Below are 17017 nucleotides of genomic sequence, written 5' to 3'. Positions count from 1 at the left end.
TCAGCAACCATGATACTTACGGCATATGGCATCTGTTGTCCCCATCTCAAGGCTTGCCTTTTATCCTGGAACACCTCCAGGTAATCTGGACCATAGAGTATTGTTGACCAGTTCAATCTGCACAGCAAATCGGTGTAGGTCATTACCTAGATACATATGATACCGTGGTTCATTTAACACCATGAATAAATGTTCTGTAGTCTTATCTCCTATGGAAATAGACATCTTGTAATCACATTGTGACTCTGTGAATCTCCATCCAAATCATGAATTGGTCCTGTGGAGAGGAAACTTTAATCACGTTAGGGTTAGCGACCTGTTTCAAAAGACTTAGGCTCATGTAACTGTCTTCGGATCCAACTTGACTTATTTCACCCGGGCCATATTGTTCACCTGTACGGGAATCAATAAATTATCATTAACCTTCTCAATCCGTACCATCGATTTGAGTATGCCTGGTCAGGTCCGCAAATTTGTAACTTCCCCCTTTAAGAGAAATGGTTGGTGCATCCCCATCCAAGGTTACCTTTTCAATTCTGTCTTTCTGGATGTGCGGCGCCATTGACAGCTTCCTAGGGCTTACCATTTTTCAGGACAGTGTTGAGCCTTTCCTCAATCACATGACAACTACGTTGGGGTTGTGCATTGCAAGCAAGAGTACTCATAGGCAATGGATGCCTTCACCTGAGTCCATACAGCTTCATTGATTTAGTCTATTATGGAACTCATTCTTTACAGGAGGTTGATTGCTATGATCAGTGGGGTTTGAGCAACATGGGGGAAAGATGATGAATTCTGTTTTATCTATGTTTAGTTTTAGAAAGCAAGAGCAAAAACATGATATAGCAGATAGACATTGTGGGATTCTGGATAATAAGGTGGTGGTTTCTTTACCAGAGGTAGATTTCTGTGTCGTCAGCATAAGAGTGATACTGAAAGCCTTGGGACTCTGAGATGTCCCAGGCCAAAAGTGTAAATAGAGAAGAGCAGGGGTCCTAGGTCCATAACAGACGGAATGAGATGAGGAGGCGGTGAGAGTGGGAGAAGCTAAAAGTCCTGTCTGTGAGGTATGATGCGATCCAGGAGAGAGCCAGGTCAGTGATGCCAAGAGATGAGACTTCGACAGTGTCGAAGGTAGAGGGCCGGTTAAAGAGGATCATTGTTAGTAGGTCATTGGTGTCTTTGGTAAGGGCAGTCTGTCGACTGGTGGGGTCGAAAGCCAGATTGTAGGTGGTCAAAGAGGGAGCAGGAGGAGAGGTGAGAGGACAGTTCCGAATGGACCGGTTGTTCAAGTAGCTTTGAGGCATACGGAAGAAGTGATATAGGGCGATAACTGGACAAAGATGGGTCAAGTGCTTTTTGAGGATGGGTGTAATGGTGGCATGTTTAAAAGCAGAGGGGAAGACACCAGAGGTTAGTGATGGGTTGAACAGAGGAGTAAGGGCTGCATAAACCCTGTGGTGTGGTTAGGGATGAGGTGGGATGTGATTGGGTCAAGTACACAGGTGGTGAGATGTGATCTGGAGAGTAGAGTGGAGAGTTTTTCTTTTGTAATGGTGAAGTGGATTTTGGGAGAAGAGGACCAAGCAGTTTTGTTAGTGTCTGTGGGGACTGTGTTTTGAAGCTTTCTCTGATGTTGACCATCTTTTTTGTTTGAAGTATGTGGCAAAGTCCTCAGATGAGGAGAGGGTCGGGGTGCTGGGGGACGGAGAAGGGAGTTAAGCTTTTAAAAGTTGTTTAGGGCTGTGGGCCAGGGAAGATGTGAGATGTGAGAAGTAGGCATGTTTTGCATCAGCGAGTGAGGATTTGAATATGAGGAGGGATTGCTTGTATGTGGTGAATTGATCTTTAGAATGGAATTTCTTCCATCGCTGCTCAGCAGCCCTGGAAGCTTGTCTGAGTTTTTTTGGTCAGGTTGGTATTGCCAGTGTTGTCTGTTGTTTTTCGGGTTTTGTGTGTGAGGGGGGGGCAACAGTGTTCAGAGCTGAACTTATTGTGGTGTTATATAGGGTGGTGGCAGCATCTGCGTTTTGGAGGTAACAGATGGGAGAAGAGTCGTAAAGCAAGCAAAAGTCAAGATTTTTAAGGTTCCTGCGGGGGTGTGCTGGTGTATGGACCGGAGGAGCAGCAGAAGAGAACAACGCAGAGAAGGCGAGTAGGTTGTGGTCGGATGGGGGAGAGGTGAATTAGAAAGGTTAGATAGGGAGCAGAGGCGGGTAAAGATGAGATCCAGAGTGTGACCTTTGAGTGGGAGCTGATAGGAGTTTAGAGGCGACATAGTGGCAGGTGTCGATAGGGATGTTGAAGTCACCCATGGTGATAGGGATGTCGGCAGAAAAGTGTAGTAGCCAGGTGTTAAGGTGGTCAAGAAAGATGGTGGCTGGGCCTGGGGGGCGGTAAATGACAGATACTTGAAGGTTGGAGGGAGAGTAAATGCGAACAGTGTACTTCAAATGAAGTAAGTATAATGGAGGGTGGCAGTGGAGTTGGTCTGTAGGAGCAGGTGTCTGATAGAAGACCAACTCCTCCACCATGTTTGCAGCTGGAATCGGGGTGTGCGAGTGAAATGAAATCCACTCTTTGAGAGTGCAGCAGGGGAGTAGGTGTCAGAGGCTGTCGGCAATGTTTCTGTGAGACTCGAAGGAAAGTTTTTGAGAGGAGATCATGAATGTAGGACAGTTTGTTACAAACAGAGCGTGCATTCCATAATGCTCCTGTAAGAGGAACCAAAGGAGCAGGGGACAGAGGAATGGTTATTGGGTTTAAGGGGTTGCAGAAATTTGTAGGAGATTTGTACTGGGACATGGAGGTGATTGGGGGGGGGGGGGGGGGGGGCTGGATTTGGAGAGGGGGGGGCTGGATTTGGAGAGATCACCAGCAGTAAGGAGAAGCAGAGAAAGTGTTAATGGATGAGAATATGAGGGCATGTGAGGTATCTGTGTATGTTTGGGAAGGTAGTGTTTTTTACGTTGGCAAACAGGTGTGTGCAAGTGGTCTGATGAGATGAAGAGATGAATAGTTCCTTGCTGGGTGAAGGGATGTGGGGGTATTTCTGGAGGTTGTGGAAAAGTGGGAAGAGTAAGATGAAAAATTGAAACATTGTTTGCAGTAACTGTCTGTAATCACCTATGGTCCCCATTCTGGTGCAATTCTTGTATATTTCAGGATGTGCACCAAAAGAGTTGTACTTGAAAGATGTTTCATTGAAAAGACCAAGGTCTGGAAGACCTAGGAACTTTAAATGGTATAAATTTGTGTTCAATTAGGTGTGACCAAGAGGGGAGGGGGCTACATATGGCCTAATCGAGGGAGGACCAGATACAGGGGTGAAATAGTCAATGTAAACAAATACTCAATAAATCCAGCAGGGAAAGAGGCATTAAAGTTCAATGTAGATAAACCAGGGATTAGAAGGAAAGATGAGGGGTGTGGACAATTATTAGACTAGAAAAGCTGGGTGCAGCAGTTAGCTTCAATGTAGACCTACCAGATCAAACTATCTCAATCTCTGCTTCTTTGCTGTCACATCCAATACCTGTTGGAAATGACAATATAGTGGCTTGTGATCCTGTGTCAAGTAAACCCCTGATTGGCCCGAAAAGTTCATCTTGGAGATAAGAATCAAGAAAATATCGGCCTTCAACCTGAAATAAATCGCATAAGAAATTAGTGTGTTCACTTATTTGATGCGTCTTAAGGATTTGACCTTTCTGTAGCGTTGTTACCTCTGGTGAGTTCTTGAAATTCGTCCTGCACGCAGCAGCAGCCCCCTCCCTTTGGGGAAAACTGTATCACATCACAGGTTGCAGACGGCAGCTCAGATTGACGCTGAGCTAAGATCACTCACTTGAGAAGACACATTAGTACCCGGGTCAACATGGTTAGACTGCAAGATAGACAACATGTTAGACATCTCCTTGGCCTCAATTTTAGGGTCAAGAACGCTGTAAGGCAAAATAGGATTAGGCATCACATTAGATTCTTCTGCAGCCAGCTCGGTAGCCTTATGTTGGCCTGGGCTCTGACCCCGCCCTGCCTGCATTATAGGGCTCAGCTGGGACCTGCAGTTGCCCCTAAAAAAGATTCAGGCTGTTTGCCAGTGGACACCTGGAACATTTCACTAACTATATTATTGAATTTGGCCACTTGATCTGCCAACTGATCCAATTGATTGTTTTGATTTGCGCAGTTTGCACTTGTGGTGCAGCATTATTAGAGGTGGTTGACCGACTTCTAGGTGAAGTAGGGGGTTCAGGCCTACTTTCCTTCTGTTGTCTGTGCTTGTTATTCCAGTGCCTGTATCCCTGGGGACCCCTATTGTAATATTGGAGACAGTAGTTAGACCTACCAGCATCAGAGTTATTCCCCTGTGGCCCATTTGGGCTCTGAGGTTTTGTTTGCTTGGGTCCTACCTGTTTGTCGCTGGGTTTGTTGGACAGGTTCTGTAGTCTGAGGGTACTTGCGTGGCTACGTTTCAAATTTGAAGCTAGGGTTTACCTTAGCTTCTGCTACGTTTTTGGGTCGGCATTGCGTCATAAGGCCTCTTGCACACAACCGTTTTATTTCATTTTTTTATTTATTTTTTTCGTTCCATTTTATGGCGTTCCATATAGGGTCCGTATACGAACCATTCATTTCAATGGATCTGCAAAAACAAAACTGAAGGTACTCCGTATACCTTTCGTTTCTTTTTCTTTCTAGAGACCACTTCAGCATATGTTGGTCGTCTGGGACTCTCATCCCCATTATGTGCACACTCATGCCTGCGCGTGGTACGGAATGGACCACACGCTTTCCCACATCACTATCATAATCACTCATGCTCTGATCACTTCCATCAGACCCACTTGGCACAGGTGACTTAACCCTAACATTCCTCTCCAGGGGAAAATGTGAAGGGACACTTCTGTTGCCTTTACGCTGGGTTCACACCTGAGCGTTCACGATGGAGCGCTCTGTATGCGCGATTGTACGGGCGTTTGCAATCACGCATACAGAGACAAGCGAATGCCCATTGTCACGCGTTCCCGCTGAAGTCTATGTACGGGAACGCGCGACAAGACTCCCCAAAGAAGCTCATGTACTTCTTGGGGCGTCGGGCGTTCTACAGCGCGATCGTACGCGCTGTAATACGCTCAGGTGAGAACTATTCCCATAGGGAATCATTGGTTCTTGCCTGTTGCGCGTTTTACAGCGCGTAGGAACGCGCTGTAAAACGCTCAGGTGTGAACCCAGCCTAAGTGTCGCTAGCGCCTAGTAAGTCTGTTACAGCTTAACATGTCTGACTTAATTTGGTTAAGGCCTCCTGTGTAATCATGCCACTCGGGTGGCTTAGGGTTTCGGATGGATTGCGCTTTAAGAGCACGTGATGATGACATATTTGCATTTTGGGGTGTGAAAACTCGAGGGTCTGGAGATCCTCATGATCAGACAGATACCTTTGAACATTGACTAGCGCTTGGCTTAGTGTGGTTTTTTTGTTTGCAGACTGCTATAACAGAAAATGCCCCTGCGTCTTATGGGGTGAATGCTGCCATTTTACATCGCAGTCTGCAATGCTGCAGCATTTTAGACTGTGATGTATCAGCTGGGAGGGAGGAGGAGGGGCTGGTGTCATGCAAATGCGGTGCTGGCACTGTACTCCGGCCCCACCGCTCACTCACTGCTTTATTGCCTAAACATTTTGTAATGGCTTTCATTTAAGTTTCGATCCCCAGCCCCATCTGTACTACTTACTAAATGTCCTGTAGCAGGCAAAGTAGGGCGGGCGGCTGGCCGGAACGCACTGACGTCACATGCCTGTGCTGCCTACTTAATTCATAAAGTAGGCTGCGCAGGCACGTGACGTCAGTGAGTTCCGGCCGCCCACCCTGCTCTGTCTGCTACAGGACATTTAGTAAGTAGTACAGATGGGGCTGGAGATCGAAACTTCAATGAAAGCTATTATAAAATGTTTAGGCAATAAAGCAATGAGTGAGTGGTGGGGCCGGAGTACAGTGACCGCGCCGGCCCCTCCCACAGGTTATTAGGGCATCTGTGGGTGCCACTATTATGGGGTGGGGGATCTGTGGATGGCACTATTATGGGGTGGGGAATATGTGGATGGCACTGTTATGGGGTGGGAGATCTGTGGGTGACACATATATAGCAGTGCCATCCACAGATCCACCCCCCCATAACAGTGCCATGTACAGAACCCCCACATAACAGTGCCATGTACAGAACCCCCACATAACAGTGCCATGTACAGAACCCCCACATAACAGTGCCATGTACAGATCACCCCCGCATAACAGTGCCATCTACAGATCACCCCCGCATAACAGTGCCATCTACAGATCACCCCCGCATAACAGTGCCATCTACAGATCACCCCCGCATAACAGTGCCATCTACAGATCACCCCCGCATAACAGTGCCATCTACAGATCACCCCCGCATAACAGTGCCATCTACAGATCACCCCCGCATAACAGTGCCATCTACAGATCACCCCCGCATAACAGTGCCATCTACAGATCACCCCCGCATAACAGTGCCATCTACAGATCACCCCCGCATAACAGTGCCATCTACAGATCACCCCCGCAAAACAGTGCCATCTACAGATCACCCCCGCAAAACAGTGCCATCTACAGATCACCCCCGCAAAACAGTGCCATCTACAGATCACCCCCGCAAAACAGTGCCATCTACAGATCACCCCCGCAAAACAGTGCCATCTACAGATCACCCCCACAAAACAGTGCCATCTACAGATCACCCCCACAAAACAGTGCCATCTACAGATCACCCCCACAAAACAGTGCCATCTACAGATCACCCCCACAAAACAGTGCCATCTACAGATCACCCCCACAAAACAGTGCCATCTACAGATCACCCCCACAAAACAGTGCCATCTACAGATCACCCCCACAAAACAGTGGCCATCTACAGATCACCCCCACAAAACAGTGGCATCTACAGATCACCCCACAAAACAGTGGCATCTACAGATCACCCCCACAAAACAGTGGCATCTACAGATCACCCCCACAAAACAGTGGCATCTACAGATCACCCCCACAAAACAGTGGCATCTACAGATCACCCCCACAAAACAGTGGCATCTACAGATCACCCCCACAAAACAGTGGCATCTACAGATCACCCCCACAAAACAGTGGCATCTACAGATCACCCCCACAAAACAGTGGCATCTACAGATCACCCCCACAAAACAGTGGCATCTACAGATCACCCCCACAAAACAGTGGCATCTACAGATCACCCCCACAAAACAGTGGCATCTACAGATCACCCCCACAAAACAGTGGCATCTACAGATCACCCCCACAAAACAGTGGCATCTACAGATCACCCCCACAAAACAGTGCCATCTACAGATCACCCCCACAAAACAGTGCCATCTACAGATCACCCCCACAAAACAGTGCCATCTACAGATCACCCCCACAAAACAGTGCCATCTACAGATCACCCCCACAAAACAGTGCCATCTACAGATCACCCCCACAAAACAGTGCCATCTACAGATCACCCCCACAAAACAGTGCCATCTACAGATCACCCCCACAAAACAGTGCCATCTACAGATCACCCCCACAAAACAGTGCCATCTACAGATCACCCCCACAAAACAGTGCCATCTACAGATTCCCCCCACCCCATTACGGCGCCGTCCACAATACTACATAAAACAGCAGTATACATTACACAAGAATGTAGGCGATGGGCAGAGTCTAGGGGAAGTCAGCTCTCCAAAATCTCCTGATAATCCAAATAATTCTCCTGGCTTTCTTTGTTTTTTGTTTTTTTTGTTTTGTTTTTTTTCTTTTGTGTTATGTGGTTTCTTAACCAAAACTTATCAGATGAGCACACTTTCCTAGTTTGGAACTTTCAAATCATGATATATTAGACATGTACATTGATAAGGAATGTGACGTCATAACACTACCCAGAATGTACTTTTGCTACTAGTGTAGTGTTACCTACTCATACCTAGGTGGCACTGTTGTATAAGCTATAAGCATCATAACATTAAAGGTTAACTCATACATGCCTGACATCTTCAATACTACACACCTTTGATACCTGGAGGCCTGGTCTCAGAGTTGAGGGACAAACATTGATACATGAATATATACTTTGAGGAACATCTAGACAATTCTCACTGTGGAATTCATATTCAGATAAAAAATACAATGAAGCCTTTATTTCTGCAGGTGTTGTGTATCTTCTAACTGTCTTAATGTATATAGATTGTTACAATAACACTAGTTCCTTTGAACGACGCAGTAATCTTCCCATGGACTTACTTCGGCCTACGTTAAAAATCCATGCAAAATGGTGAATATAAACCAACATTGCTCTTAAAGGGCACCTATCACCTCCCAAAACCATCCGAAGCCACCAGTACCTGCGTGTAGCCTGCAGTGTGTTTTCTGATGATGCCTTTCTGCCTGAATGCAGATGCCACAAAAGTACTGAAAACGTTTTTATCCCCTGCTGGCGTGCTTCTCCTCAGATGCTTGAAATCAAGGAGGCAGTGGCCTCTTTTCTTCAAGTCACGGTAACCTCGCCCCCCTTCGCTGTGACTGGCAGTTCGGCTGGCTTTGCTCAACTCTCTGCATAAGCGCTGTCAGTCACAGCAAAGAGGCAGGGAAGGGGGTGTGGTTACCGTGACTTGAAGCAAGGAGGCCGCTGCCTCCTTGACTTCAAGCATGTGTGGAGAAGCGCACTGGCAGGGGATAAAACAACGTTTTCAGTACTTTTGCGGCATCTGCCTTCAGGAAGAAAGGCATCAGAAACACACTGCTGGCAGCTTGGGCTGGTTTTAGGAGGTGACAGGTTCCCTTTAAAGGCAATGACTATCCTTTATAACTAGAATTAGTAAATACCCACGGTCTTTGTCTCCCAATGAATGTAGCAAGAAAAGGTTTTTAGAGGTGAGTACAATTTTTATTTTATTTTTTCTTCTTTCTAGTTTGGTTGTAGATGAGATATAAATCGGCTGCTTCAGAAGCTACTTGGCATAAGTCACTTGGCATACATCATGGCTGTGCTGTGTTTTGGATGTGGCAAAAGAGCACAGCGCTCCATGGGGTCGTACCTTTAGATAGAATGCCGCACTACACTTTAAGACAAACCTATTTTCCTCCTTGTGTGACAGAAAAAGCTTACATGCAACTTTTTATAATGGTTTTAGGTTTGTGGATACTGGAGAAATGGCAGAGTCCTTTCCATATCGGACAAAAGCATTATTTGCCTTCGAAGAAGTAGATGGTGTTGAGTTGTGTTTCTTTGGCATGCATGTGCAGGAGTATGGCTCGGATTGTCCACCACCCAACCAGAGGTAGGTCTAAAATATTTACTATATAAAATACCTCTTAGATAAATCAACGTGAGTTTGTCTGATAAAGAATGAGGAAAACTGCATATTAAAAACAAATTGAAGTTGGGGCTATATCTATACACATACACACCAAAAATATAAACGCAACACTTTCGGTTTTGCTCCCATTATGCAAGAGCTGAACTCAAAGATCTGAAACATTTTAACATTTTCTACAAAGACCCATTACTCTCAAATATTCATAAATCTGTGTTGCTGAGCACTTCTCCTTTGCCAAGATAATACATCCCACCTCACAGGTGTGGCATATCAAGGTGCTGATTAAGCATGAATATTGCACAGGTGTGCCTTAGACTGCCCACAATAAATAAAGACTGCCCATTCTGAAATGTGCACAGTTTTTCCTTACTGGTGGGGGTCAGAAAACCAGTCAGTATCTGGTGTGGCCACCATTTGCATCATGCAGTGCAACACATCTCCGTCGCATAGAATTGATCAGGTTGTGATTTGTTGTCTGTGGCATGTTGGGCCACTCCGCTTCAATAGCTGTGCAAACTTGCAGAATATTGGCAGGACCTGGAACACGCTGTCTTATACACCGATCCAGAGCAGCCCAAACATGCTCAATGGGTGACATCTCCGGTGAGTATACTGGCCATGCAAGAACTGGTTTTCAGCTTCCAGGAATTGAGTACATATCCTTGCAATATGGGGCCGTGCATTATCATGCTGCAACATGAGGTGATTGTCGTGGATGAATGGCTGACGTCGGCAAGCCGCTCACCCACATGACGCCACACACGCTGTCTGCCCTGAATAGTGAAACCGGGACTCATCCGTGAACAGAACGCCTCTCCAACGTGCCAGACGCCATCAAATGTGAGCATTTGCCCACTCAAGTCAGTTACGACGACGGACTGCAGTCAGGTCCAGACCCCCATGAGGACGATGAGCATGCAGATGAGCTTCCCTGAGACTTTCTGATGGTGCAGAAATTCTTTGGTTATGCAAACCGATTGTTGCTGCAGCTGTCTGTCTGAGACCAGCCATCCAATCATGGAGGTGAACATGCTGGGTGTGGAGGTCCTGGGCTGGTGTAGTTACATTTTGGTCTCTGGCAAACATTCCTGCAGTCAGCATGCCAATTGCATGCTCCTTCAAACCTTGCGACTTCTGTGGCATTGTGCTGTGTGCTCAAACCGCACATTTCAGAGTGCTCTTTTATTATGGGTAGTCTAAGGCACACCTGTACAATATTCATGCTGTCTAATCAGCACCTTAATATGCGACACCTGTGAGGTGGGATGGATTATCTCGGCAAAGGAGAAGTGCTCACTAACAACAATATTTTAGAGTAATGGTTCGTTTGTGTATGGAGAAAAGGTGTGTGTATGTATATATATATGTATATGTGTATATATGTGTGTGTATATATATGTATATATATGTATGTGTATATGTATGTATATATATATATATATATATATATATATATATATATATATATATATATATATATATATATAGATACAAAAAATTGGACTGCACTTCCAGCAATTCGTGAAGAAAATCTGAGTTTATTCACCCATCTTGTGGCAAAGCAACGTTTCGGCTCCAACTGAGCCTTTCTCGAGCTTGAGAAAGGCTCAGTTGGAGCCGAAACGTTGCTTTGCCACAAGATGGGTGAATAAACTCAGATTTTCTTCACGAATTGCTGGAAGTGCAGTCCAATTTTTTGTATCTACAAACGTGGGGTAAGCACCTGCTGCCGTCCTTGGATTTTGCACCCACATACTAAGGGTGGTGCCGCCTGTATTTTTATTTTTTTATATATATATATATATATATATATATATATATATATATATATATATATATATATATATATATATATATATATATATATATAGTATTTATACAGTATACAAATGGTCATTAAATGTGATCTGATCATCTAAGTCACAACAATATACAATAACAGTCTGCTTAAACTAATAACACACAGAATTAAATGTTCCATGTTTTTATTGAACACACAATGTAAACATTCACACTTCTGGTGGAAAAAGTATGTGAACCCTTAGACTAATGACATCTCCAAGAGCTAATTGGAGTGAGGTGTCAGCCAACTGGAGTCCAATCAATGAGATTGGAGGTGTTGGTTTCAGCTGCTCTGCCCTATAAAAACAAAACACACGCCAGTTCTGGGTTTGCTTTTCACAAGAAGCATTGCCTGGTTTGAATGGTGCCTCGCACAAAAGAGCTCTCAGAAGACCGACGATTAAGAATTGTTGACTTGCATAAAGCTGGAAAGGGTTATAAAAGTATCTCCAAAAGCTTTGCTGTTAATCAGTCTACAGTAAGACAAAATGTCTATAAATGGAGAAAGTTCAGCACTGCTGCTACTCTCCCTAGGAGTGGCCATCCTGTAAAGATGACTGCAAGAGCACAGCGCAGACTGCTCAATGAGGTGAAGAAGAATCCTAGAGTGTCAGCTAAAGACTTACAAAAGTCTCTGGCATATGCTAACATCCCTGTTAGCGAATCTACGATACGTAAAACAATAAACAAGAATGGATTTCATGGGAGAATACCACAAAGGAAGCCACTGATGTCCAAAAAAACATTGCTGCACTTTTACAGTTTGCAGAAGAGCATTTGGATGTTCCACAGCAGTACTGGCAAAATATTCTGATACAGATGAAACCAAAGTTGAGTTGTTTGGAAGAAACGCACAACACTGTGGAGAAAGAGGCACAGCAGACCAACATCAAAACCTCATCCCAACTGTGAAGTATGGTGGTGGGGGCATCATGGTTTGGGGCTGCTTTGCTGCATCAGGGCCTGGACGGATTGCTATCATCAAAGGAAAAATGAATTCCCAAGTTTATGAAGACATTTTGCAGGAGAACTTAAGGCCATCTGTCCACCAGCTGAAGCTCAACAGAAGATGGGTGTTGCAACAGGACAATGACCCAAAGCATAGAAGTAAATAAACAGAATGGCTTAAACAGAAGAAAATACGCCTTCTGGAGTGGCCCAGTCAGAGTCCTGACCTCAACCCGATTTGAGATGCTGTGGCATGACCTCAAGAAAGCGATACACACCAGACATCCCAAGAATATTGCTGAACTGAAACAGTTCTGTAAAGAGGAATGGTCAAGAATTACTCCTGACTGTTGTGCACATCTGATCTGCAACTACAGGAAACATTTGGTTGAAGTTATTGCTGCCAAAGGAGGTTCAACCAGTTATTAAACCGTCACCAGTTTTATGGTGTCCTAACTAAGGGCAACATTAATAAGTGACTGATATACTTAGCAAAATGCTGGGTCACTTTCTTTAATTGACCCAGTCAATCTGCCAACATCTTGTATTGAAAAGCTCCAGCTGATAATGATGAGTCATGAATATTCATGAGCTCCTGACTCTCCATGCCCACCTGCTGCTGAATGACCGTTTCCATATGAACCAGCAGCAGGTGGGCAGGGGAGTGGCTATAGCTCTGAATTAAATATACGCTGGACTCGATGACCTCACGCTTGACTCGAATCGGCTCATTAGCATGCGGCATCTTTGTATATTATGAGGTAACCATCTGTCACACCAGTAAGTGAATACATCTAAGGCACTTTCTCGCTCATATCATTGGGGGACACAGGACCGTGGGTATAGCTTGCTGCTGCCACTAGGAGGCGACACTAGGCTGAAAGCTGTTTGCTCCTACCCTGCAGGCTATACCCCCTCCAGCCTGGAGAGAGCATATCCGTTTTTAGCTTAGTGTTGTAGGAGGCAGACCTCCCTGCTTTACAGGGTGGCATTGTGATTTTTTTATATTTTTTTTTTCACAGATCCTGGATGGGGGTACAGGGTCGCGTGCGTCCCTGTCTCCCCGGGGGGGCTGGCCGGTGTACCTCTTCACCGCCTTGCCTCCCCCAAGAAGATAATGTGGACCAGAGCCTTTCAGGGATCCCGTCCGGGCCGCGGCTTTTTTGCACGCCGTCCAGTCACTGCTCGCCCGGGGGGTGATTTCACCGGTTCTGGGTCTGATGGTGGATTATTCGAGGCAGTACTGTTCGCCCAGTTCCAGACCAGGGAGTTTCAGCTGTTCATTCTGTCCTCCTGGGACAAGTCCCGGGATTCGCTGGACCTCAGGATCTCGCTGTCTCAGCCCGTGCGCGCGGCTCTTACCTGGTGGATGATGCCGGACCACCTGTCTTCAGGGAAGTCGTTCCTGCCGGTGTCATGGACGGTAATTATGACCGACTCCAGCCTCCGCGGCTGGGGAGGGGTTTTCGGTACCCGGACAGCCCAAGGGGTTTGGTCTCTGTCGGAGTCCAAACTACCCATCAATATCCTGGAGCTCCGGGCCATCTACCTCTCCCTCTGCCATTGGACCTCCGATTTGCAGGGCCGTCCGGTCAGGATACAGTCGGACAACGCCACAGCGGTCGCCTACATCAATCACCAAGGGGGGGACTCGCAGCGGGACGGTGATGGACGAGGCCGCGAGGATTCTGCAGTTGGCGGAAGCCTATGTTCCGGTGATATCGGCGATCTTCATCCCGGGTGTGGACAGTTGGACGGCGGATTTCCTCAGCCAAACGACGGTGGATTCGGGGGAGTGGTCTCTACACCCGGAGGTGTTCGAGGACCTTTGTCTCCGGTGGGGTCGCCCGGAAGTGGATCTGATGGCATCCCGGCTAAACCACAAATTCCCGTGCTTCCTGTCTCGCGCAAGGGACCCGATGGTGTACGACGTAGACGCTCTCGTGGGACAACTTCAGTTTTCTGTACGTGTTCCCGCCGTTGCCGCTCCTGCCGCGAATCCTTCGCAGAATCAGGATGGAGGGAGTTCAAACGCTCTTGATTGCCCCAGACTGGCCGCGTCGAGCTTAGTACTCGGAGCTCGTTCTTCTAGGGGACGTGCCGAGGCCTCTTCCGCTCAGACACGACCTACTCTCACAGGGCCCAGTCTTCCACCAGGGTTTACATACGCTGCGTTTGACGGCGTGGCTATTGAAACCTTCCTGCTGAAGAAAAGGGGTTTCTCAAATGCGGTCGTTCGCACGATGCTAGGAAGCCCCCCTCTGCAAAAATCTACTATCGGACGTGGAAGTCTTTCCTTAAATTCTGTGAGGACAGAGGACTCCCTTCTAGGAAGTTTTCTCTCCCTACGGTACTGGCCTTTCTTCAGGCGGGTTGGATGCGCATGGATGATGTCATAGCATGGCACGTCATCCATGCGCATGGGGCGCTCTGACGTCATTCTGGAGCGCCCCGGGAGCCGCATGGACGGTAAGTATACTGCTCCCCACTACTACTATGGCAACTAGGACTTTAATAGCGTCCTGGCTGCCATATTAACACTGAACGCATTTTGAAGACGGATCAGTCTTCAAATGCTTTCAGTTCACTTGCGTTTTTCCGGATCCGGCGTTTAATTCCAGCAAATGGAGTACACGACGGATCCGGACAACGCAAGTGTGAAAGAGCCCTTAGAGTTAGAGACTCATTCGATTCTTTGAGTTAAAAGAACCGTGAGTCACTCGAACAGTTCACACTGACACTGATGACCAGGCTGCAGCAGTGTTGAGGTTAAGGGACAGACGGGCAGTCAGCAGAGAGATGAGAGATGACAGGACACAGTTTAGATTACAGGTGGAATTATCCCTTTAGGGTCAAATTGGCTTCTGAAGGAGATATATATGTTAAAGGCATCCCTTCTGTCTCATTCAGTAGCTATATAACTATTGAGAGAGATGTATGTGTGTGTGTGTGTATATATATATATATTTTTTTTTTTATTACAGTTACACATTAAAATGGAGGATTAAATTATATTATTTACCCCAGTGTTAAATTCACTCCCTCCTGGATGCTTGTGCCTCTCCCCCCCCCCCCCCCCTTCCCTACAGTGGGGTAGATAATTACACAGGGTTTTTAAGAATAAACTTCCTGACTCAGACCAAGAGCTGACTCGGCAAGTGAATAGAAGCTTCAGTCATCAGCGCATGTGCATTGCACAACCTAAGCTTCAGTTCACTTGCTTCTTGTCAGCTCAGCGAGTGAACCGAAGATTTGATTCATGAACCGATTCATGTGAAAGATCCGAACTTCTCATCTCTACAGCGCAGCGATGTGGCTGCTGCCTGAAACAACCAATGACAAAGCTCCTTACAGTAAGGAGCTTAGTGATTGGTCAGTTTGAGCGGGCTGCCGGAGCTTATGGCACACCGCTCTGAAGTAAGGAAGGAGGTGCACGCGATAGTCACTGGCGGGGTAAGTGGCCTTGCTGCAGCGCCTTGTTTTAACTTGCTCAGCCTCACAGGCTGGCTGTATGAGCCTAATCCGGCTATGAACACACATGGATATGTGAGCTATAGCGGTGCTCATCCGCGGTGTGCGCCCTGTCAGGGACCAGCCCTGCTAGTAGTAACTTCGGTAACGCCACATTTCGCACAGGTTACGCATAAGTGACGCCCGGCACCATGGTGAGTGTGGTCACCGACAACGTTTCAGTTTCCCGTCCTTATCTGTAGTGTACAGCTCCTAATGTGCAGGCAGCGTGTGTCATGAGAACTGAGGAGTACAGTAAAGCTGTTACCTATAGCAACAGGAGACGGCCTGTTCTGTAATTTTGAGGAAGCAGCCACAGTCGGTTCATAAGTCAAGACCCCATCAGCCACATTACACCCAGAACAGGACAAACCCTTTAAACCTCATAAAATCACTAACGGTGACCTCAGTGGTACCGACCCCCTCAGCGCAACAGTGACCTCAGTGGTACCGACCCCCTCAGCGCAACAGTGACCTCAGCGGTACCGACCCCCTCAGCGCAACAGTGACCTCAGCGGTACCGACCCCCTCAGCGCAACAGTGACCTCAGCGGTATAAAAAATTGTCTAAATTTGCTATTTATGCATGGTGGACAGTTCTAGACACTAGTAATGGTTTCCCTGCATAAATAGCAACCCCTTAATGTTACGTAGGCCTTCGTATTAACTATTTGAATTACTGTAACTTTCGTACTCCTCATCGACTGAAAATACTCCTCAAAAATGGTAAGGAGTATTTTTACTCTTCCAGAAAAAAAATGTAGCGCAACCTCTGGTGTGTTAGTTTAAGCAGACTGTGATTGTCAATTGTTGTGACTTAGATGATCAGATCACATTTTACATGCTTTTCCTTTCAAATATATATATATATATATATATATATATATATATATATATATATATATATATATAAATAAATTAATTTTTAGCCAGTGTTTTTGCACACATGATCAGTAGTATGCTCATTTGCATCTGCAAATTTTTTTGTTTTTTTTACTTTGATTCTGTGAAAAGAGCTGCAGTTACTGATATATATATATATATATATATATATATATATATATATATGTATATATGGGAGAAGATGCCACTTTCCTCTACTCCTCTTCATCATCACATTTATCTGCTGATCAGGGACCCTCTAGAAGGCTAGCAATGGAGGCATCCCCCCAGTGTGAACCCTTATGGAACCCCCACCCCCTGACTATTATCAGCCCCAATTTCCGGATTTATAGGGCAGGTCCAGAATACAAATAGTGCGTGCTTCACTCAATTCGATTTTTTTCAAAATCTTCTTCTCAGAAGACTTAGTACATTTAAT

The 17017-nt window shown here is 46.1% G+C and overlaps 1 protein-coding gene across 2 annotated transcripts in view; it reads left to right on the top strand.

Annotated features, from left to right (window-relative positions):
- Nucleotides 1-17017, top strand: part of EP300 (E1A binding protein p300) — a 248573-nt gene that overhangs the window by 201882 nt on the left and 29674 nt on the right. For both annotated transcript variants that reach the window (XM_044302316.1, XM_044302317.1), the window contains exon 25: nt 9212-9358. In XM_044302316.1, coding sequence (XP_044158251.1) covers nt 9212-9358 — 147 coding nt within the window. The remainder of the gene's footprint in view (nt 1-9211; nt 9359-17017) is intronic.

The sequence above is a fragment of the Bufo gargarizans genome, chromosome 7, assembly GCF_014858855.1.
Source record: "Bufo gargarizans isolate SCDJY-AF-19 chromosome 7, ASM1485885v1, whole genome shotgun sequence".
Classification (NCBI taxonomy): domain Eukaryota; kingdom Metazoa; phylum Chordata; class Amphibia; order Anura; family Bufonidae; genus Bufo; species Bufo gargarizans.
The sequence above is the reverse complement of the archived record's forward strand: the minus strand, read 5'-3'. Positions and strand labels throughout refer to the sequence as shown.